At 45.9% G+C, this 25,096-nt stretch overlaps 1 protein-coding gene across 6 annotated transcripts in view; it reads right to left on the bottom strand.

Annotated features, from left to right (window-relative positions):
- The window catches only part of LOC139228926 (MORN repeat-containing protein 1-like), a 308,947-nt gene that overhangs the window by 230,878 nt on the left and 52,973 nt on the right, over positions 1 to 25,096 (bottom strand). For all 6 annotated transcript variants that reach the window (XR_011587643.1, XR_011587642.1, XM_070860450.1 and 3 more), the window contains exon 11: positions 14,954 to 15,019. Coding sequence is in view for 4 of the 6 variants with exons in the window: in XM_070860450.1 (XP_070716551.1) it covers positions 14,954 to 15,019 (66 nt within the window). In the remaining 2 variants the exon portion in view is untranslated. The remainder of the gene's footprint in view (positions 1 to 14,953; positions 15,020 to 25,096) is intronic.

Below are 25,096 nucleotides of genomic sequence, written 5' to 3'. Positions count from 1 at the left end.
GGGTGGGGAGAGAGAGAGCTGGGGGGGGGGGTGGGAGAGAGAGCTGGGGGGGAGGGAGAGAGCTAGGGGGGGTGGGAGAGAGAGCTGGGGGGGTGGGAGACAGAGCTGGGGGGGTGAGAGACAGAGCTGGGGGGGTGAGGAGAGAGAGCTGGGGGGTGAGAGAGAGAGCTGGGGGGGGTGAGAGAGAGAGCTGGGGGGGGTGAGAGAGAGAGCTGGGGGGGTGAGAGAGAGAGCTGGGGGGGGAGAGAGCTGGGGAGGGGTGGGAGAGAGAGCTGGGGGGAGGTGGGAGAGAGAGCTGCGGGGGGGTGGGAGAGAGAGCTGGGGGGGGGGTGGGGGAGAGAGCTGGGGGGAGGGAGAGAGCTGGGGGGTGGGAGGAGAGAGAGCTGGGGGGGGTGAGAGACAGAGCTGGGGGGGTGAGAGAGAGAGCTGGGGGGGGTGAGAGAGAGAGCTGGGGGGTGTGTGAGAGACAGAGCTGGGGGGGTGAGAGAGAGAGCTGGGGGGGGTGAGAGAGAGAGCTGGGGGGGAGAGAGCTGGGGGAGGGGTGGGAGAGAGAGCTGGGGGGATGTGGGAGAGAGAGCTGCGGGGGGGGTGGGAGAGAGAGCTGGGTGGTGTGGGAGAGAGAGAGCTGGGGGTGTGGGAGAGAGAGCTGGGGGGTGTGGGAGAGAGAGCTGGGGGGTGTGGGAGAGAGAGCTGGGGGGTGTGGGAGAGAGAGCTGGGGGGTGTGGGAGAGAGAGCTGGGGGGTGTGGGAGAGAGAGCTGGGGGGTGTGGGAGAGAGAGCTGGGGGGTGTGGGAGAGAGAGCTGGGGGGTGTGGGAGAGAGAGCTGGGGGGTGTGGGAGAGAGAGCTGGGGGGTGTGGGAGAGAGAGCTGGGGGGTGTGGGAGAGAGAGCTGGGGGGTGTGGGGAGAGAGAGCTGGGGGTGTGGGGAGAGAGCTGGGGGGTGTGGGAGAGAGAGCTGGGGGGTGTGGGAGAGAGAGCTGGGGGGTGTGGGAGAGAGAGCTGGGGGGTGTGGGAGAGAGAGCTGGGGGGTGTGGGAGAGAGAGCTTGGGGGTGTGGGAGAGAGAGCTGGGGGGGGGGTGGGAGAGAGAGCTGGGGGGGTGGGAGAGAGAGCTGGGGGGTGGGAGAGAGAGCTTGGGGAGGGGGGAGAGAGAGCTTGGGGAGGGGGAGAGAGAGCTTGGGGAGGGGGGAGAGAGAGCTTGGGGAGGTGGAGAGAGAGCTTGGGGGGGAGGGGAGAGAGAGCTTGGGGAGGGGGAGAGAGAGCTTGGGGAGGGGGAGAGAGAGCTTGGGGAGGGGGAGAGAGAGCTTGGGGAGGGGGAGAGAGAGCTTGGGGAGGGGGAGAGAGAGCTTGGGGAGGGGGAGAGAGAGCTTGGGGAGGGGGAGAGAGAGCTTGGGGAGGGGGAGAGAGAGCTTGGGGAGGGGGAGAGAGAGCTTGGGGAGGGGGGAGAGAGAGCTTGGTGAGGGGGAATAAGGGGTGGGGGGGAGAATAAGGGGTGGGGGGGGAGAATAAGGGGTGGGGGGGAGAATAAGGGGTGGGGGGGAGAATAAGGGGTGGGGGGGAGAATAAGGGGTGGGGGGGAGAATAAGGGGTGGGGGGGAGAATAAGGGGTGGGGGGGAGAATAAGGGGTGGGGGGGAGAATAAGGGGTGGGGGGAGAATAAGGGGTGGGGGGAGAATAAGGGGTGGGGGGGAGAATAAGGGGTGGGGGGGAGAATAAGGGGTGGGGGGGAGAATAAGGGGTGGGGGGGAGAATAAGGGGTGGGGGGGAGAATAAGGGGTGGGGGGGAGAATAAGGGGTGGGGGGGAGAATAAGGGGTGGGGGGGGAGAATAAGGGGTGGGGGGGGAGAATAAGGGGTGGGGGGGGAGAATAAGGGGTGGGGGGGGAGAATAAGGGGTGGGGGGGGAGAATAAGGGGTGGGGGGGGAGAATAAGGGGTGGGGGGGAGAATAAGGGTGGGGGGGAGAATAAGGGTGGGGGGGAGAATAAGGGGTTGGGGGGCTGTGGGAGGCAGCACATGTGCTGAGGTAAGGGTTTTCAGCTGTTGGAGGGATGCACTTACGCTGGGGTAATGAACTTCGGATGGAACTTGGTGGCTTTTGGGGTGATCTATCCTCTGTGGCTTCTGAAGTCAAAATGGATCGAATTACAAATTGGAAATTCACTCAGAACTTAGGCTGGCAATTCCAGTTACACATTCCAGAGGAACTTCAGGGAGTGGTTTATCCTCCAAGGGGACCAATCAGCAACAGGTCATGTGAAAATGGAGAGCCAATCAGAGAAACGGCTGCATTTCAGTTAGTACAAATAGACACAGCCTTTGTAAACTGTGCTTTACTACAGGTAATGAACTTATCATGACACTCCTTAAAACCTACATCTTTGATCAAGCTATTGGTCATCTGTCCTAATATGGCTTGGTGCCAAATTTTGTCTGATAACGCTCCTGTGAAGCACCTTGGGATGTTGTACTACATTAAAGGTGCTATATAAATGCAAGTTGCTGTTGTTATAGGAAGGAAGATAGGACAGGAGTACACCATTCAGCCCCTCGAGCCTATTCTGCCATTCCATTCGATCATCACTAATCTGTATTCCTAACTTGAGTTAACCGCCTTGGTTTTGTAACCCTAATACCCTCCTTGCCTAACAAAAATCTATCAATCGCAGTTTTGCAATTTTCAATTGACCCTTAGCCTCAACAGCTTTCTGAGGGAGAGTTCCAGATTTCCGCTACCCTTTGTGTGACGAAGTGCTTCTTATCACCGCTGAATGGCCCAGCTCTAATTTTAAGACTCTGCCCCCTTGTTTTGGACTCCCCCATCAGAGGAAATAGATTCTCTCCATCTAGCCTAACAAATCCAATAATCATCTTAAACGTCTCAATTAGATCACCCAATAACCTTCTACGCTCAATTGTTGTAATAGCTCCTATTTTGAAGATAATTTAGTTAAAAAACACATTAAATCCACTGGAGATAGCCAATTGTTATCCTTTGTGGCATATCTCCGCAGGAGAAGAGTATGAAAAAGATACTGGGAGTGGTGAGAGACAGTACTAACCCTCCCCCCTCTCTAAATGGTAGCAATCACTACAATGGCTGCAGCTCACAATCAAAGTGAGTCCATTTCCTGCGGGTCTTGCACCGAAATCGTACCGCAGAGTACTTAAAACCATCTTGTGGAAAATTGACCTTTATTGCTGCTGGGAAACACAAGCCATTAATTATAAACTATAGTGCCATTTCAATTATTGCCTCCTTTTGTCCTTAATAATAAAAAGGTACGTTGAGGTTATCTAACCTTCTCATTTGCCGGTGACTCTGCAGCATTCTAATAATCTGAAATCCAATTAGCAGAGTCAGAGTGTTGGGCCGCATAAGACTGGTCTTGCCTTGCGCATAACAATCGTGCAATTATCAGCACCTTGACTACAGCATGCTGGGTTAAAAAATACACAGACTTGTCACAGACCCCCTTAACTGGCACCAATTAAGTGAAATGAAGAGAATTGAAGCCAGCAGTAATGATCAAGAGGAGGATGAGACGGAGGGGGCAGTGGAAGTAAGCAGCGTTAAATTATAATGGTGAAGTAATGGCTCATTAAATTCTGTTATTCACACACTGCTGCAGACATGCTGAATCTCCTTTAGTACCCTTAGTGGGAGGCTATCAGATGATAAGGTCAGATCATAGGACTAGATACAGCGGGAAACTGTTAATCACTTAATGTCTGCAGAGAGATTTTTTCCCCCATTTTTCATTCTTTATGGGTTGAAGAGTGGTGCTAAGAGTCTTTAAAAAAAATTGCCAGGACAGAAAATCTGAAACATAAATTACTGCTCAAGCACTGATCACAGAAAGCAAAGGAGAAAGAAGGTGCATTTGCAGAGACCATTCAAAGAAGACGGATCAGCAGTAAATGTGAGCCGCTGGAAGGGGTTGCTATTTTTGAGGCGGCTTCTGCATCTGCTGCAGATCCTTAAGCCCAAAGTAATGACCAGCCGGGAAATAGGATTTATAGGTCACTTGATGCCATGGTGGCTAGATACATCGCACAGTGCGGTACTGAGCTTTTCATACAAGGTGGCTCCAGGTTTGATTCGTGGCCTGTGAAAGGGTTAGCTGGGACATTGCAGTTGCCAGGGTTCCCTCTCCTGGTTATGATCCAACCACCCCTGCTGGGCACCAGTGGAGGAGAGGATCTGTGATGCCCCCTATTGTCAAATAGCTTATTAAGACTCAACATCCAGGCTCAAACAACAACAATTGTACTTATGTAGCACCTTTAACATAGTGAAACATCCCAAGGCGCTTCAAAGGAGCGTTCTCAAGAATGGTTACTTGGGTGAGGTATTAGAGGGCTGCTGGTGAAAGTGGAACCATAACTCAGCAGGGGTTAGTATCGGCAGAAAATTGGAAAAAAAGATACAGGATTTATATTTTCACCAGTGAGATTGACCAGATAAGTCACCAATATTAAAGGTGTGCAGTCATTACGGCTGTTTGGGTGTTAAGTGCGGGGTAATTACCCCCATTTACTATCCAAATTGCTAACAACTGATTTACTGTTTTTTTGCTTTAATTTAGCACCCATAGTAAATCAAGGCAATCAACTTGTGCAACATAAGCAAGAAGGGGAATACACCCAGTCAGTACTACATTATGATCTGTAGTTGGATTTCAAACGGCACAGAGTAAATTCACCAGCTACGCGCAACTGCTTTACAGGTCAGAGAATTGGTGCTACATTATCTTTATCTCTGATCTGTGCTCACTGTGAGTGTGACTCCCTTCTGAGAGCACAGGATTATTCAGGCCATTCAGTCCCTCGAGCCTGTTCCGCCAGGCTTATGTTGCTTGCAAATCCTAAAAATTCTCTGCAATTGATTTAGATCAAGAATCAATTATAATACATCTGCACATCACTGCACTTCGATATATAGAAATATGTATGTGGAGGATCTGTGCCTAAATATTTCTCTTATGGAAGAGAGATGATAAACCTTTCCTTAAATAGCACTGCTTCTATTATCTCACCTAGGCTGGATTAGGTTATCCGTAATACTAATGAACCTGTGGTAACAGCTTTTACTTTGACACATAAAATTCTGTCAACGGTTGGGTTGGCCATATGTATGACAAGGCATAAAAACATAGGAAATAGGAGCAGGAGTAGGCCACACAATTCCTCGAGCCTGCTCTTCCCTTTAATAAGATCATGGCTGAACTTCTACACCAACTCCACTTTCCTGCCTTATGCCCATATCCCTCGATTTCCTTAGTGTCCAAAAATCTATCGATTTCAGTGTTGAATATACTCAACAAGGCAAGGGCATACACATTAAATGGTAGGACACTGAAAAGTGTAGAGGAACAAAGTGACCTTGGAGTGCTATAAAGTATAAAGCACTAGTTAGGTCATAGCTAGAGTACTGCATGCAGTTCTGGTCACCACATTACAGGAAAGATGTGATTGCACTAGAGAGGGTACAGAGGAGATTTACGAGGATATTGCCTGGACTGGAGAATTTTAGCTATGTGGAAAGATTGGATAGGCTGGGTTTGTTTTCTTTGGAACAGAAAAGGCTGAGGGGAGACCTTATTGAGTGTATAAAATTATGAGGGGCCTAGATAGAGTTGATACGAAGGACCTATTTCCTCCAGCAGAGGGGTCAACAATCAGGGGGCATGGATTTAAAGTAATTGATAGGAGTTCTAGAGGGGATTTGAGGGGAAATCTCTTCATCAGAGGGTGGTGGGGGTCTGGAACTCACTGCCTGAAACGCTCACCACATTTTAAAAAGTACTTGGATGTGTACTTGAAGTGCCGTAACCTAAAGGGCTACGGACCAAGAGCTGGAAAGTGGGATTAGGTTGGATAGCTCTTTGTCGGCTGGCGCAGACATGATGGGCTGAAATGGCCTCCTTCCGTGTTGTAAATTTCTATGATTCTATGATTCAACGACTGAGCATTCACAGCCCTCTGGAGTAGAGAATGCCAAAGACTCACAACCCTCTGAGTGAAGAAATTTCTCCTCATCTCGGTGCGAAATGGCCAACCCCTTATCCTGAGACTATGACCCCAATCCAAGACTTTCCATGCAGGGGAAACAGCCTCTCGGCATTTACCCGGTCAAGCCCAGATCCCCAGAGGGGAAGATGGTAGAGGCAGCCTGGAACTAAATCATACAGTCCCCGAAGGTCCCAAGTTCAATTTCCAGTCTGTGTTGTCAGCTGATCTCAACCAGGATAGGCACCGAGGAAACCTCACTACCCTTGAACTAGGGTTGATTATATAGAGACAATATTAACATACTGGGACTAGCGTTATCACTGTAATATTAGTGTCCACTTTGGTGTTTGAGCCTTAAAAGTGGCGTGCACCAGAATCCTGAAATTCTCTGGCATTCTCAGCAGTCTATGGGTTAATACCACATGTTGTGCGCACAAATACAGTGACGTCAAATAGTTACTGGGCTTATTTTACTCCATTCCGCCCCTTAATTATTGGCTTAATTGGTGATTTTCTACTTGGGTGGTAATGCTCCACATCTGTGATTAAGTCACAACAGAAAACAATGCAAAAAGTACAGTTAACAACCGAAATTTCACCAATAGATGCTAATCGTGTTAAAACACTACACTGAAATGGGGATTATTAAAGCAGCCAGCATATTCACAATAGTCTCTGTTAAAATAAAACAGAAACGTAATTTACTCTAAAAACACTGTTTTAACTATGTGACATAGAAAGAATGCAACATGGCAATCAGGAAAAGGAACCAGAACCAGGGAAACATACACAGAGCTGGAAGAGAACCCAGTACCCAGGAAAGATACCCTGTCTGAACCAATATTTTTTTTCACATTTTACTCACCATAAGGTCAGCTCGTAATGCAAACTGATTCTAGAGATGCTCTGTCTGGAACATGTCAAGCTAACTTCTCAATTTTGTGAAAGGTAGACAGAAGAGAAGAGACTATAGACGAAGCGAAATATGATCTGGACAGTTTTTTTGGAAAGGATCTGATGAGCCATATGGCAGTACAGATTATCCACTGTGTACTGATAAAGACTCGGCTCGAACCAGGCTTTGTGTTATAATACCTTTTCCAGTTGGCAATGTTGTTTCCCTCCCCATCCCCCTCTCCCCCATTTTCTCCCCGCTTTTCCACTCCTAAAGGCACCAAGCAGCCATTCTTCTTGTGAGCCTGGACACTGCGTGATGAAGAGCTATTCAATCAGGCTCAATTCTGTTCTGCATTCATGCCCATAGAAGCATTTTGCAGCAGAGGCTACTGGATAATGCTCTGGAGTGGGAACTCTGACTGGTTTTCCCTTTTGCCAGCCCAGGTCCAGGTCAGAACAACACAGCACGGACTGAAGAGGCAACCATTTGTAAACTGTTCTGTTTCAAGTTAAGATATATTTTTGTCTATACCTACCTAGACTTTGTAGCTTTGGCCTTCCCAGTGTGTTGAACCAGAGGTTGCACTGTTCTAGAGCATAAATGCAATATGGCATTCTGGAGTATCAGTTGCTATGCTGGGTGTAGGGGTATCAATGTACTACAGGGTACTCCTCAGATAATGAAGCAGTTCATGCCCGCATGCAGCAAGACCTGGACAACATTCAGGCTTGGGCTGATAAGTAGCAAGTAACATTCACACCACACAACTGCCAGGCAATGACTATCTCCAACAAATGAGTGTCTTGACATTCAATAGCATTACCATTACTGAATCCCCCATCAATATCCTGGGGGTCACCATTGACCAGAAACTTAACTGGACCAGCCACTTAAATATTGTGGCAACAAGAGCGGGTCAGAGACTGGGTATTCTGTGGTGGGTGTCTCACCTCTTGACCCCCCCCCCCCACCCCAAAACCTTTCCACCATATACAAGGCACAAGTAAGGAGCGCGATGGAATACTCTCCACTTGCCTGGATGAGTGCAGCTCCAACACTCAAGAAGCTAGACACCATCCAGGACAAAGCAGCCCACTTGATTGGCATCTCATCCACCACCTTAAACATTCACTCCCTCCACCACTGGCGCACTGTGGCTGCTGTGTGTACCATCTACACTGCACTGCAGCAACTCGCCAAGGCTTCTTCGGCAGCATCTCCCAAACCCACGATCTTTACCACCTAGAAGGACAAGGGCAGCAGGCGCATGGGAACACCACCACCTCCACGTTCCCCTCCAAGTTACACACCATCCTGACTTGGAAGTATATCGCCATTCCTGCATCGTCGCTGGGTCAAAATCCTGGAACTCCCTTCATAACAGCACTGTGGGAGCACCTTCACCACAGAGACTGCAGCGGTTCAAGAAGGCGGCTCACCTTCTCAAGGGCAATTAGGGATGGGCAATAAATGCTGGCCTTACCAGCATCGGCCACATCCCATGAATGATTTTTTTTTTTAAAGTATCAATTTGATGCTGTTTCCTACAGTATCAATGTGTATGCAGTAAGCTTTTTGTTTTTCAAATCCAGTGGTCTGCGAGGACAGGAGTGATGGGTGAGCGTATCTTGGTACACAATTGGATACAAGCAGCGGTGTTTTGGGCGAGCTTAAATTTCTGGAGGGTGTAAGATCAAGAGAGCATTGGTATAGTTGGGTCTATACCTGGCATGGATGAGAGCTTCAACAGCAAATGGGTTAAGGTAGGAGTGGAGATGGGCAATGTTATGGTGATGCAAGCAGGCAGTCTTTGTGAGGAAGAGGATAAATGTTCAGAAGCTCAGCTCAGGGACAACTGGATGCTGAGGTTACAAACAGTCTGGTTCAACCCGAGGCAGTACCTGGAGAAGGGGATGGAATTTGGAGTTTGTGTTGGGGGCTGAAGACAAATGGCTTAAGTCTTCCCAACATTTAACTGGAGGCGATTGCAGCTTATCCAAGACTGGATGTTGGACAAGTTGTCTGACAACACAGAGGCAGTGAGGGATCAAGAGAGGTGGTGGAGAGATAGAGCTGGATATCGTCGGTGTACATGTGCGAAGCTAACTCAATGTCTGTAAATGATGTTGCCAAGAGGAGCAGGTAGATGGGATTGAGGAGGGGGCCAAAGATAGTTCCTTGGGGGACTCCGAAGTAACAGTTTGACCAAAACTGTACGCAGTACTCCAGGTGTGGCCTCACCAATACCCTGTACAGTTGTAGCAGGACTTCTCTGCTTTTATACTCTATCCCCCTTGCAATAAAGGCCAACATTCCATTAGCCTTCCTGATTACTTGCTGTACCTGTATACTAACTTTTTGTGTTTCATGCACAAGGACCCCCAGGTCCCTCTGTACTACAGCATTTTGTAATTTTTCTCCATTTAAATAATAATTTGCTTTTTTATTTTTCCTGCCAAAGTGGATAACCTCACACCTTCCCACATTATACTACATCTGCCAAATGTTTGCCCAGTCACTTAGCCTGTCTATATCCCTTTGCAGGTTCTTTGTGTCCTCCTCACAACTTGCTTTCCCACCCCCCTTTGTATCATCAGCAAACTTGGCTACATTATACTCAGTCCCTTCTTCCAAGTCATTAATATAGATTGTAAATAGTCGAGGCCCCAGCACCAATCCCTGTGGCATCCCACTAGTTACCGTTTGCCAACCAGAAAATTACCCAGTTATCCTCTCTCCCCTAGCCCTACATAACCTGAAGTTTATATTTGGTGTGTAACACTGCAGGAGATTGAATAGTACTACACAATAATCATGATATAGTGGATGCAGAATTATGGATTTACATCAAAAATTGTTCAGTTTCTAAAATCTTTTGGAACAGATGATGGGAGTGAAAACAAATCTGTCATTCAGTCTCAGGGTTAGACTAACATTCATGATCTCATCTCTCCATTACATTAATACTGCAGTTCACTCCCTGCTATTCATTATTCTGTCAAACTAATCAAATCATTTATTCTCCTTTTTGTGTCTGTTGCTACCCCCCCGCTCCTTTTGCTCAGTGACAGCGTTGGTTCCTTGCTGGGGTCTAGTTCCACAGATGCTGGTTGTCCTCCAGTACCTTAGCAAAGTGCCAATTTTCCATTTGTTAATTGGACAATGAATGCCAGCACATTTCTAAAAAGCAGACATGCTTCTAAGCAGGGGTCTCTTGATAACAATCGGGGGTGGGAACTCCCTGCCTTGCCACCTCCCCCATTGCCTTCATAAAAAACCCTCTTACTCAACACCCACTGCTATTTTTCCTCCTCCTGTAATATAGAGCACTCAGATACTTTGCTGCATGCGAGGAGTGCAAAACAAATGAAAGGTGTTGCTGGGTAAATGTGCCATATAGTATGGATAAGCCACAATGTCCACCAGTTAACCATGTACACCAGGAAGGTCCTAGGTTTGACCCCTGGCAAGTGCCAAGTTGACTGATCTCAGCTGAGTTGGAGGTGGGGGTTGCTACAATTGAACTCAGTGTTCGTAAGTTGAGGTGGGGAGAAGGTGTGGTAGGAATTAGTCAGCGTTCCAACTCTTGATCACTATCCATTGATCCTGTTCTAGGAATGCATTTGTGGACCTCAGGTGAGAATGGGATCAGGCTCAGCCATAATGATCAAACACTATCAGCCATGGCTCAATGGTAGCATTGACCATGCTCGATCAGCTCCGTTGGACGGGCCACATCGCCCACATGCCCGATACGAGACTCCCAAAACAAGTGCTCTACTCGGAGCTTCGACATGGTAAGCAAGTCCCAGGTGGGCCGAAGAAATGCTTCAAGGACACCTTCAAAGCCTCCTTGAAAAAGTGCAACATCCCCACCGACACCTGGAAGTCCCTGGCCCAAGACCGCTCAAAGTGGAGGAAAAGCATCCGGGAAGGAGCCAAACACCTCGAGTCTCTACTCCGAGAGTAAGCTGAAGCCAAGTGTAAACAGCGGAAGGAGCGCACGGCAACCCAAGCACCCCACCCACCCGTCCCTTCAACCACCGTCTGCCCCACGTGGGACAGAGACTGTAGGTTCCGTATTGGGCTCATCAGTCACCTGAGAACTAATTTTTAGTGTGGAAGCAAGTCATCCTCGACTCCGAGGGACTGCATAAGGAAGAAGGTAGAACTGTACTCTGAGTCAGAAGGTTATGGGTTCATAACCCCACAAACATGTGAGCACAAAATCTAGGCTGACACTCTAGTGCATTACTGAGGGAGTGCTGCACGGTCGGAGGTGCCATCTTTCGGATGAGATGTTAAACCGAGTGGATGTAATGTTAAACCGAGTGGATGTAAAAGATCCCATGGCACTATTTTGAAGAAGAGCAGGGGCAATCTCCCTAGTGTCCAGGCCAATATTTATCCCTCAACCAACATCACTGAAACAGATTATCTGGTCATTATCACTGCTGTTTGTGGGAATTAGCAGTATGCAAATTGGCTGCCATGTTTCCTACATTACAACAGTGACTACACTTCAATAGTACAGTATTTGGCTGTAAACTGCTTTGGGGTGTCCCAGAGACTTGAAAGGTGCTATATAAATGCAAGTTCTTTCTTTCTTTCTTTATCATTTCCCAGTCTAGGCTCAGACAAGAATCAGCTTTTGGGTGATGTACAGCCAACTCGTGGAGCCCTAACCTAACAAGAGTCACCAGCTTCAGGAGTAGAATCATAGAAAAATTACGACACAGAAGGAGGCCATTCGGCCCATCGTGTCGGTCGAAATGGAGTCACCCAGCCTAGAAGGGCAAGGGGACAAATATGAAGGGGGGGGGGGGGGGGAGGGGAAAGAATAAGAATGAAAATTGGAACTTCATGCAATGCCTCCCACTGCCATGACAATGAATATGCAGAGTGTGCAGAGGTGCAGGAAGCTACCCATGGTTTGTTTTTCTGCCTTTGCCCAACATCAGAACAACCTGCCAAACAGCCTGATTAAGAAAGAGCTCTGGCTGGAACATGTCAGGCTAACCGATCGCTTCAGTGAACTGTAAACAGGACAGCGTAAAATTTGATCTGCATAGGATTAAAAAAGAGGATCTTCTCAAGAGCGATTTGGCAGTACAGTTAATCTTCTATGTACTGATAAACACTGGGTTGAAACACTATCAATTTCTATCACAACTAATACCAGGCTCTGTGCTGTATAATGCTGCTCTAGTACTACAGTCAGTAGCCATCTGTAAACCATAAGCTATGCCATATTATCTCCGCTGGCAAATTAAACATATTTGGCAAATTGTACTAGTCCCTGAACAAGATTCTCCCCCAAACTTTCCACCTCTTAACAGTTTTCACCAATATTACTTCACTTGGATATCAAATGCTGAGAGGAAAGGCCAAAAGATTATCTTTCCTGAATCCTGTAGATGTTCTTGCTGAAATTCAACCAATAAAAGCGTAATTGGCAGCTCCCTGGGTGGTCCGGTTGGTGACGCATCACCCACTGTAGTACTAAGCCATTCAGGGCCGTGATCTAATCCCTGGAGTACATGAGTGAGCTCATTAGCCACAACCGGAGCTGGGGCATTACAACTGGGCTTGTGGGGCGGGGGGGGGAACGGGACGGGGGGAATCACCCCATGCACTATCAACTAACCCCTGTTGAAAGGGGTATGCGTGTGCACGGATGTCGGGTGAGGATTGGATCAGGCACATTTGTGGTGCTTTCCGTGGTAAAATAGCCTCCCAGCACTTGCAATCTAGCTGCACACATATTGAATATTCACTAGGGTGAAACTGGCGCCTATGGAAACGACCACAGCAATCGTAGTCACGTCAGGAGAGGAGATGGGGAACGCTGCAGGAGAGGAGAGGGGGACATCTTAACTATTCAGTCGCAATAGCTGGTTTACAAGGGAGGTTCCGTCAGCAAGATACAAAGCATCATAGAGACGCAGCTGCGGTCGCCAACTGTGGTTGGACGTACTCCTGGAGCTTTCATCACATGACCTCCCGCCTCCCATTGCCCCGCCCGATCAAGCAGAAAATAAGAAATCACACAAGTTGTTTTGATGCCTCTATGATTTTCATCCCGGGCTGATTGCAGCAGTGTCCTGGGGATTCATTTTTCATTCCTGGGCAATCCGAAGCATTGGCGACCCGACACGCAGCATTACCTGCAAGTGTGTGAATATTTTCAGACTCTCTTAAGAGACTGAACAGACGGGAGGGATTTTATTTCAGTGGGAACTGAATTCCGGAGCAGGGCAATGCAGGACAGCAAATAACTTTGAATTAAATTGCTACAAACTAGGGTATATTCCTACTTTGTAAATATATGCAAGACTTAAAGAGCTTGCATTTAAGTAACACCTCATCATGTTGCAAAACACTTGACACAAATGAATTACTTTTTGAAGTGCAGTCACTATTGGTATTCAGGTAAACATGGCAGTCATGTTGCAGAGAGCAAGGCCCACAAACAGCAATGAGCTAATTTACCAGTTAACCTGTTTTGTGGTAGAGTTGGTTGTGGGACCTATTTGCAAGGGCGCCAGTAGAACTCCCTGCTCTTTTTCAAATAGGATTCATGGGATTTTTAACATCGACCAGAACCACTGGGAGAGGCAAAGGAGGCCTTGGTTTAAAGCTACATCCGAACGACAGCATTCCCTCAATACTGCACTGCAATGTCAACCGAGATTATGGGCTCAAGTCTCTGGAGTGGGACTTGAAACCACAATTTTATGATTTGGAGGTGGGAGTGCTACTGTCTGAGCCAAGAGTGCCAACTTTACATTTGAGATGACCATACATAGAGATGTGGTTAATTTTGCACAATTTTGCCTACATGCAGCAGCAGGTTTGATAACGTATGGTAATAGAGGTTACCCACAGGTGGTAGGAGTGAGTGCACCTGAAAGGTCACCACTTAATGGACCTAACCAATGGAAATCTTCCACATCCAGTTTTTACTATAGAAATGGAGACTGTGAGCTCTGAGGGAGGCACCAGCTGTGAAGAGGCAAATAACTTGCAGAAAACCAACAACGTGTGAAACATGCACTGCCCCAGGGACAGCAATGCACACGGATCCTCCATCTCTATCCACGCTGAAGCCACAGATGTGTGACATGTATTTGTGTCATTATACATGTCGTCTGTATTAACTCTTTCACGGTCATTAAACTCCTGGCACTGAATGTCTCTCTGAAGATCATTCTGACACAGATAGTGGCTGAACCAACTCCCTGTCTCACAGCAGATAAAATCAATTTGTACCACCAGCACTTCCCATCGTTTGATGTGAGCAGAACTGTTTTTGTAACCCACCCTGTTCTATCAGTTGACAGGACGCAAAGTAGGAAGTTAGAAGCAAGAAGTAAAGTCGGGAGGAACGTTTTAAACCAAAGGAAATAGATTTGTGGAACAAGCCATCAGGGAAAGCCATTACAGTGAACAGTATAAATGGGTTCTGGCGCAATTAGGTGCTTTTCTTGAAAGAGAAGAAATAAAGCAGGGATGTCCAAACTACAGGCTCTCTGCCATATGTGGTCTGTGAGACCTGTAGTTCAGTTTTATTGGTGCTAATATTTGTTATTCATGGTTTGTCCTGTTGAATTTAATGGGCCTGGGGAAAAGGATTGTTCTCAGTGCTATTGTCATACTGGTGGAAATCAAGATCGATTTGTGCCAGCGACTTGAGACTTATAGAAATGAATGAGAACATGGACTTAAAAATTTATATTTAGACTCCATGGTATGTATCATACTGAACACCTACACTCGTGGTTTAAAGGCTACAGTGCAAAGGTGGGGAAGTGGAGTCAATCTATGACAAACAGCCATGCTCGTCAGGTTTGATGTGCCTTTTTTGTGTTTCTGAAAATGGTTAGATTCTACCTGGTGCTGTTAGCACTCGCCGGCTGCCCAAGCTGTGTAGTGGTCAGCTCATATTCCACAGACATCGCAGAAAGAACCCCAGGCCTACGAATAACAATGAAGGTTGGTGCAGGACTGAGGCTCTGCCACTAGGGCATAATAAGGTGTAATTACCGTAAAGAGCTCCGTCCTGCTGCTTTGTCCCTTTTTCTTCGTTGACGAGTGAGGAGCCTGATGTACCTAGGAGAAAAACAAAGAGCTTTCAGTAAATAGGTAATAGTTCAGTCATTGTCACTCACACTGTCCAAGCAATTTCTGGGACTGCATTCATCAAATTAGATTGATTTACTGAGATGAACCATTTATACGCGATATGGGTAAAGAAGACTTGGATTTATATAGCGCCTTTCACAACCACCAGACGTCTCAAAGTGCTTTACAGCCAATTAAGTACTTTAGGAGTGTGGTCACTATTGAAATGTGGGAAACGAGACAGCCAATTTGCGCACAAGCAAGCTCCCACAAACAGTAATGTGATAATGACCAGATAATCTGTTTTTGTTATGTTCATTGAGGGATAAATATTGGCCAGGACACTGGGGATAACTCCGCTGTTCTTCTTTGAAATAGTGCCATGGGATCTCTTATGTTTAACATCTCATCCAAAAGACCGCACCTCCAACAATGCAGTGCTCCCTCAGCACTGCACAGGAATGTCAGCCTAGATTTATGTGCTCAAGTCCCTGGAGTGGGACATTAACTCACAACCTTCTGACTCAGAGGCGAGAGAGCTACCCACTGAGCCACAGCTGACAGCCTAAGTAAGTGGATGTGATGCACTTATGTGAAGCACAGCGAAGGTGAAACAAGGAAGACAGTTATTTGTTATATAAAATTCTAAATCAAGTAATTATTGAATTGAGATTAACAAGTTACATTTAAAAAGGGTCTTTAACCTAAGGATTGGGGGGAAAAGGGCCTACACAGAGGAAAAGAATGGACACCGTGCCTTTGTGGGTGAGTTAAGAGAGGTGATCGAAGGGTTGTCCAAAGAGCTGGGATTTCAGGAGGCTTTTAAAGGTGAAAGCAGAAGTAGATGAGGGAGTTCCAGAGAATAGGGCCAAGACAGCTGACAAAATAACTTCTTAATAGTGAGCGGCTCGGAGCTGTGGAGGAGAAAGGTACAAAAAGTAATCAAAATGGCTTTTATCTGAAGAACAGTTGGACTTCAAAAGTGAGGTGGTTATGCTTCAGTTGTACAAAGGCCTTGGTCAGACCCCATCTGGACTACTGCCATCAGTGTAAGGCACTGAACCTGAGGAAGGATATATTTGCCTTGAAGGGGGTGCAGCGCAGATTCGCCACAATGATACCGCTGCTTAAAGGGTTAAATTCTGAGATAGTTTGCATAAACTTGGCTTGTATTCCCTTGAGTTTAGAAGGTTGATGGGTGATTGAGATGTTTAAAATGATAAAAAGATCTGATAGGCTAGATCTGGAGAAACTATTTCTTCTGGTGGGAGAATTCAGACCAAGGGAGCATAATCTTAAAATTTGAGCTAGGCTGTTCAAGACTGAAATTATGAGACATTTTTCACACAAAGGGTAGTGGGAATCTGAAACTCTCTCCCCCAAAAGGCTGTGGATGCTAGTAAAAGAAAAAAATATTTTTTCACAAGTTCAAAAGAGCAACATGAGCTTTAATTAATGTTGGTAATAATAGAGAACAAATGTTTAACATGTTCTTTTGACTTCCTCTAGTATTTTAATGGATGGCTTTAACCCATTTATTTTGACTTATTAAAGTCCATACAACTACTTTTGCTTTCACATTTTCAATATCTCTAAATGCTGGAAAATGCACAAAACACTGCCAAAAATCAAAACTTTCTGGGGCGTATGCCCGAGTCCCCGAGAAAACAAACCTCTCACCTTCATCAGTTACAGCCCTCGGTGTCATTTTAAGTTCACTATTGTTGCAAACAACACTTTTGAGCACTTTAGGATTTTTTTTCCTGCATGATGTAAGTGATCATATGTTGGGTACACCTGCAGTTTAAGTAATAATCTGCCCTTGTCCCACTGCAACCACTCATCTTCACAGCTATATTTTAGGGCGATATTTGGACTGTCAGCTGTTGTGAAGCTGTTGACTAGCTTTTGGTAGTTTTCTAATGGTAGGGTGTTGGAAGAGGGGAGCATGCATAGGACGACAGAGTTAGAGGAGGGGAGGCCATGTAAGGCTGGACAGGTTGATCAGTGAGTAGAAAACTGCAATTGGATAAATAACTGAAAAAAGCAACAAATCAAGTAGAAAAATTCTATGAGCACGAGCAGGCAATTTAATTGTCAATCAGAGCCTTTAAGATTCTCTTGGCGGCCATTCTTAGTGGGAGCTTCAACTCCTTTACAAAGATGGCATCTTGTGCGAAAAGCGGGCTAAGCCAGCATAGCAGCTCAAGACCCCAACTTGGCCATCTTGGAGGCTCTTTAGTGCCTAAAGTATCTGGGGAACAAAATTGCCACCTATATTTTTGTTTAAAAATAAATTCAAGTAGCCAGTAATGGCTGCAATACTGTAATTTTAATGATTTTTTAAAAATGTCCTTATATTTTACCCCATCTCTGCTGAAGACACTAACTCTTGCTCTGATATAGTTCTATGGGCATTGGCAGCACTTGTGAGCTATCTTCATGAGTGAGCCTAGGAAATGAGTGTCAATGGGCTATTTGACAGTGACGGGCATCACAATATAGTAAATGCCTTTAACATAGTAAATGTTAAAAAACAAAATTTGACACCAAGCCATATAAGCAGAAATGAGGGCAGATGACCAAAAGCATGGTCAGAAGTAGGTTTTAAGGAGCATCTTGAAGGAGGAAAGAGAGTTACAGAGGCAGAGGGGCTTAGGCAGGGAATTCCAGAGTTTAGGGTCTAGGTAGCTGAAAGTATGGCCACCAATAGTGGAATGATTAAAATCAGGGATGCTCAAGAGGCCAGAATTAGAGGAGTGCAGATATCTCGGGAGGTTGTAGGACTAGAAGAAATTAGAGAGATAGGGAGAGGCAAGGCCTTGGAGGGATTTGAAAAGGGTGAGAATTTTAAAATTGAGGCATTGCCGGATTGGTAGCCTGATTGTGTCGTTGAGCCTGATCCTGTCATCACCCAATAGTCACTCGTACATATTTTCCAGCAGGAGTCACTGAATAGCGATCAGAAGCGGCAAGTACAGTATTGCTGATTTTTCTCCACACTCGATCGGGGAGCTGAGGCCAATTATAACAGCTGGCATCAGCTAACCTGGCACAGATTGGAGACTGAATCTGGGACATTCCTGGTCCATGTGGCTAAGTTCCACACTGGGCAGCATTTTACCAACTGAGCCATCAGAGGAGAGATGAGCGATTTGATAACATTTTACATAAATAGTTAAAAGATATATTTCATTGGTGGAAGGCGTGATGTCTGGCAAAACAAATTGTGTGGGAAGTGCCCACATTTTGTGGAAAATAAATTGGATTCAAATGTAAGCACCTCTAAACTGCGAATTGTTAATTATATCATTATTTTTCCACACCATCTGGCTCGTTCAGAGTCGGCAGCTCCCGAAGATGTGATCTTTAGCACCAGTGGCATCTCCATCAAATCTATTTACATAAAAGCCTGCTCATCCTTAGACTTGTTCTGGTTTCTAAGTCCCAGCCAAATTAAATAGTACAGTGTACCCGGTTCACTCAAAGACTGCGAGACAAGCCTTTCGGAATTGTCCATCATAATTGTGTTTTTACCCAACTTGGTGACGGTACAAATGTGGAGTAAAAATGTTAATTGCGCAGTCTGCAGAAAAAGACTTAAACTAGGCAAAACTACTATTCATCATACTCCCCTTAATTGTCTGTCAAATGTACATGCACAGATTCTCTTATCGGTTGTTTGCTTTCTCCGCACTAAGGCTGTCTCGTTCCTCCCATCTCAGCCCTACTTCGCTGCTCACAGTCATGGCCTGGACTTACTACCTCATCTGCTCCAGACCTGTCAACTGCCTAAACACCATTTCAAGAACACAACTTAGCTGATATTCTCTCCTCCCCAAGGTGCTGAGTCCAACGTAGCATGTCTACAACCAGTCCGGCCAAGATCAACTCGCTTGGTATAAACTGGGCATCGAAGCTGCAAGCTTTCTGGTCTCTAACATATTTGAGAGTGCAATTAGCAACGGAGCTTTTGGAGAGAGCTCAACGGCTATTCTGCAAGGATTGCATTTCCACCAGACAAGGCAGGTACAACCCTTCTGAAAATTAAGTTAAGTATCTAATATTATAATCAAGCTGCTCCAAATGAACTCTTTCTGCTTTGTGCAAATTGGGTTTTGTTTATGTTAGAATGTGGAACTCACTGCCACAAGGACTGTTTGACACAAATAGCATAGATGCATTTATGAGGAAACTGGATAAACACATAAGGGAGAAAGGAATGGAAGTGTGGTGCATGGATCAGTTGGGCCGAATGGCCTGTTTCTATGCTGTACGTTCTCGGTAATTCTATTGTTGAACCACACACTGTGCAGGATCATTACAACAAGTGACATGAGGAGAGCATGCATATCAATGCTTCCCAACATGTTGGCAACCTTTTCCATCCAGTTTCTTTTATTAAAAGATCACGCCAGGCTGGATGTTCAAATTTAACTCACCATTTCACTCCTTTCTGTGTGGACCTTTTTTTTGTCAATGGAACGCAACATTTAAGTTGTGCCAACAGGTCCAACGGTTAAGTCCCCTATCCCTGGTTTCATCTTCGGCGTCTGCTGAGTTAGCTGATCTCACCCAACGTGGTCTGGCGTGTAACAACTGAGCCTCAGCGCCTCTGGGTAATGATTTGGAATCACGGGTAGGTGCTAATCATGGTTGAGCGATCCCTGCTGAAAAGTGTAACTGTGTGGACAGCGGATGAGGAGAGGACTGGGTGCTCAAAGAGAATATGGGGTCAGAGGACTGGGTGCTCAAAGAGAATATGGGGTCAGAGAACTGTCACTATAGTATTGTAGCCCTATCTCTAAAGTGTACTCCCTTGGAATGTGGCTCCTTGCTGGGAGCACAGCATCAGTGAATTTACCCTATCGACTGCTAGGTTGATCGGTTGTGAAAGATCCATGGGAAATTGACTACTCAAAGGGTTAATTTATTGCCGAAACTCTCAACGACGAAGAAACTGTTGGAGTCTTTGAAAGACGATGTGATAATTTTGATCTTTGAATTTCTTTCCCCAGACTCTTGATCTTTATATATTATACATAGACACATATATAGGAGGAATCATTTGGCGGCAGAGTTATAATTAAACACAGGTTATATTTCAACCAACAAAGATGTCAAAGACTTTGTAATAAATGTTATACATCAAAATATCATATCTTTAGGGTGCCCCTTTGAAGTTGATTAGAACAGAAGTTGTCTCTAGCGGCACATCGCCCAGGCACGGCTATTTATGAATGAGCTCTCTGAAGCTCGCTTTGCCCGAGGGCCAGTCCATGGATATCACTGGGAATGACTGGAGAAAGGCTGACTTTGCCTTTCATCTCTTTGCCTGCTCTCTGCTGACTTGCAGGATCAATCTGTGAACGTTCATGATGTCAGTGCATTTAAGGCACCAGATTTTCTCTTTTGGGAAATGGTACTGGGTTTCAAATAAGGCTCCTTCCAGCACCACCACCCCCCACAACCCCTACGAACTGCACAGATCCGCTGTGGCAAAGCTAACTGCGAATTACTAACAATTAGATCTATTTTATTTATGGACATATTTCATAAAGGCAAATCAACTCAGTCAAACAAGAGACATGTGTCTAATGTCAGAACCTGCCGATAAGAGAAAGTATGACTTAGAGAGATCGCTGGATACAGGATAATCTAATACCAGATAATAAAATGAGTAGTAGATACAGGAAGTGCATTTTTCTGTGAAATAGCATCAGTATACCAGGCACAAACGTCAGAAAAACTGAAACAGGCAGTTTACTGCCTTTTCAATGTTGCTAAAATGCAGTTTTTCCACAGTGGCACAGTGTCAACATGGCTCTGTTGGTCACCCTCTGAGTCAGAAGGTTGTAGACTCAAGCCCCACTCCAGGAATTGCACACCTTGGCCCTGAAATTCCACAGGTGGCAGTTGTATCGCTGCTCTCCAATACTGACCTGACGGACTTTGTGGAGTCAATGGGAGAGCACCTCTTTTGCACGTGCACAGCAAGTAGCACTGCCACTTGGGAATGCTTCTTTGGTACCATGCCAGTGGAGACTTCACCCATGAAAAGGCGGTCCATGCTCTCCCACTCCAACACTGCTCCAAAGAGCCCCAGGAGCAAAAGGCTGATCTAAAAACAATGTAAACATATTTTTTCCGTCTGAAGGCCACTTGCCAGGCCTGAACTGCATTGGTAGGCCCACAAGCTCCCTTGGTGATGCCAATATGCCTCATCACACATGGCGCACCAAATAGCACTGCTATGTCGGGTTGCCCATCCAGAGCCAGGGACAGGAATTCCTGGCTTCTAAAGTCTCCGCCCTGGTCCCACTCTGTCATTTGCGACGATCCTATATAAATAGATCTCCCTCGTTTCCGCCAGTCTTTTGCCGAAGTTCAAAATCGTGGAACCCCTCACCTCCCTCAATCGAATTTTCTTCCTAGATGTTAGCCATGGCTCAGTGGTAGCACTCTCGCCTTGGAGTCAGAAGAAAGTGGGTTTAACTCCCACTCCAAAACTTACGCACATAATCCAGGCTGACACTTCAGTGCAGAATCCGAGGGAGTGTTACACTGTCAGAGGTGCCATCTTTTGGATGAGACATTAAACTGAGGTCCCGTCTGTCTTCTCAGGTGGATGTAAAAGATCCCATGGCACTTTTCGATGGTGCGCAGGAGTGTTCTACCTGGTGTCATCGCCAACATTTATCCCTGAACCAACATCAACAAAAAATTATCTGGTCATTTATCTCATTTCTCTGTGGGACCTTGCTGTGTGCAATTTGGCAGCTGCATTTCTTACATTACAACATTGACTGCATTTAAACAGTAGTTAAAAAGCACTTTGGGACGGCCTAAGGTCGTGAAGAGTGCTATTTAAATGCGTTCTTTCTTTCTTATAATCCTTTTAAACCCAAGCTTAACCTCACTGCTTCTGGATTTAGCTCATCTTCTCTCCTTTTCAACCTTAGAGGTGTCCTGCACTAGGCCTTGGTCTTTCACCTTGGTTTCTCAATTGAAAAATAGCATTCAACATAATTTCTTACAAATGTCTTAATGCACTTCACATATGGTGAACTACTTTGAAGTGCAGTGACTATTAAGTGGGCAACATGACAGCCATTTTACACATGGTAGATAATGGGCAGTAACTCTGTTGTTGCTGGTGTCGGTGGGGAGGAGGAATGTTGGCAATTACACTATGAAAATCCCTGCTTTGTTTTTGACTAGTGCCATGGGATTTTCACCATCCACCTAAACAGGCAGACTGGGATTCAGTTCAACATCTCACCCGAGAGACAGCTCCCTCTGACATAGAAACATAGAAAATAGGTGCAGGAGTAGGCCATTCGAGCCTGCATCACCATTCAATATGATCATGGCTGATCATGCACTTCAGTACCCCTTTCCTGCTTTCTCTCCATACCCCTTGATCCCTTTAGCCGTAAGGGCCATATCTAACTCCCTTTTGAATATATCTAACGAACTGGTCTCAACAACTTTCTGTGGTAGAGAATTCCACAGGTTCACAATTCTCTGAGTGAAGAAGTTCCTCCTCATCTCGGTCCTAAATGGCTTACCCTTATCCTTAGACTGTGACCCCTGGTTCTGGACTTCCTCAACATCGGGAACATTCTTCCTGCATCTAACCTGTCCAATCCCGTCAGAATTTTATGTTTCTATGAGATCCCCTCTCATTCTTCCAGTGAATATAGGCGATCCAGTCTTTCTTCATGTCAGTCCTGCCATCCCGGGAATTAGTCTGGTGAACCTTCGCTGCACTCCCTCAATAGCAAGAGTGTCCTTCCTCAGATTAGGAGACCAAAACTGTACACAATATTCAAGGTGTGGCCTCGTCAAGCCCCTGTACAACTGCAATAAGATCTCCCTGCTCCTATACTCAAATCCTCTCGCTATGAAGGCCAACATGCCATTTGCCTTCTTCACCGCCTGCTGTACCTGCATGCCAACTTTCAATGACTGATGTACCATGACACACAAATGTAGATGCTGTCAGTACTGCACTGGAGTGTCAGCCTAGATTATATGCTCAGGTCATGGGAGTGGGACTTGAACAATCTACCAATGTATAGAGCAGTATGTTACCAACTGAGCCAAGCGGACACCTGCAGGTCATTTGCATCAAGTTTATTGTGCTGCATACCCTTGTCACTGTGACAGGAATCGCTTGCAGCTCCTCTGACAATCTTGGCTCCTGAAATGGTGACATCGCCCTTTTAAGAGCTTCATTATTTTAAGCTCCATAAAATATTTATAGAGCAGCCTCATGCTATAGACCTAAGTACAGGTTTGTGCCAGTAAAAAGATCAATAAAGTATTTTCTGGCAGACTGTTGACACAGTCAGCATCTCCTGTCTCCTTGTGAGGGTACCAGCGGCTGCAGTCTGCAAGCTGCTACGGCTGTCTGGAGACGGATGTGCTACCCTTAGTCCTCTTGCTGAAGCTCTTATCAGACCTAATTCTGTTTAAACTCTCTTCATCAGCACAGCAGCATTCATCAAGAGCCATCTGAAATTCCCCACACATAATTCACTGGAGACGAGCATCCAGATAAATTCAGACCGGATTCAAAGGCTCTGAAATTTGCTAATCCTCCAAAGCAGAAGTTTTGAAATTAACAAGCTCAGCAGTCAAGGAAGAGTCTCCACAGAGCTGCCAGTGGTACAGATACATGCTGTCGTTTGGTGCCAGGCTCCCCCTTCCTGGACCGCTGCCACTGGGAAAGAGGGTCTAATTTCTCTCCTCCTCCAGAGCAGTCTCACATGCACTGGCAGCCTGTGCTATCCCATCCTACGTTCGCATTCTTCACTGAGCCTAGGCACTGAGTATTATCCGGTTATTCAATGGTGGAAAGCATTGCAGCCACATCCAGTCACCCGTCTAACTAAGAGCAGCTAACTCAGTGCAGACCGGGGATCAAATCGGGCATTTTCTGTTTCATGTGGCTCAGTGCTCCATTGGCAGAGAAAGAAATAAATATTTGCATTTATAAAGCGGATTTCATGACCTCAGTATGCCCTAAAGCCCTTTACACCCAATGAGTACTTTTGAAGTGTAGTCACTATTGTAATGTAGGAAACACACCAGCAAGATCCCACGAACAGCAATGTGATAATGACCAGATAATCTGTTTTTAACTGATGTTGGTGAGGGATAAGTATTGGCCAGGACACAGGGAATAACTCACTTGCTCTTCTTTGAATAGTGCCATAAAGAAAGAAAGACTTGCATTTATATAGTGTCTTTCACAACCACCGGACGTCTCAAAGCACTTTACACTCCAAAAAGTACTTCATTGGCTGTAATCACTATTGTAATGTACGAAATGCGGCAATCAATTTGTGCGCAGCAAGCTCCCACAAACAGCAATGTGATAATGACCAGATAATTTGTTTTTGTTAAGTTGATCCATGGGATATTTTACGGCAGCCTCAGAGGACAGACGGGACCTCGGTTTAATGTCTCATCTGAAGGACAGTACCTCTAACAATGGAGCATTCCCTCAGTAGTGCATTAGTGTCAGCCTGGATTTTGTGCTCAATTCTTTGAAGTGGGACTTGAACTCACAACCTTCTGACTCAGAGATGAGAGTACTACCACTGAGCCACGGCTAATACAGGCTGGATACACAGCGCCATTAGCTGAGGCTGGGGAGCTGGTCACCAGCCATTAGGGAATGGCACTTAGCACATGCTAAGGAAGTGGGATAACCTAAAATAAGATCAAGAGAAAACAGACAGGGAGAAATGAACACGCTAAGGAAGAATATAAATCCCACAGCAATCCTCAAAGGTTTTCAAAGCCACTGAGGCATCTGCAAACTAACAAGCAATCCAAGTAACACAATACAAAGGACTTGTATATTGAAAAATAAATTCTGTGTGGGACTGGCTGACACAATTATTTTTTTTCCCAACAATGTTTTACGTTGCAAGCTCTCCCAGGACAAGTCACAATAGTGTGATTTTTTTTTTTTTAAAGTGCAGCTGCTTTCCACAGACCCATAAAGCAATGCTCTGTCTACATGCTTGCTGTGTCTCGGAGAGATGGGTC

Source organism: Pristiophorus japonicus, chromosome 18 (genome assembly GCF_044704955.1).
Source record: "Pristiophorus japonicus isolate sPriJap1 chromosome 18, sPriJap1.hap1, whole genome shotgun sequence".
Taxonomy (NCBI): Eukaryota; Metazoa; Chordata; class Chondrichthyes; family Pristiophoridae; genus Pristiophorus; species Pristiophorus japonicus.
This window is presented reverse-complemented; position numbering and strand designations above follow the sequence as displayed.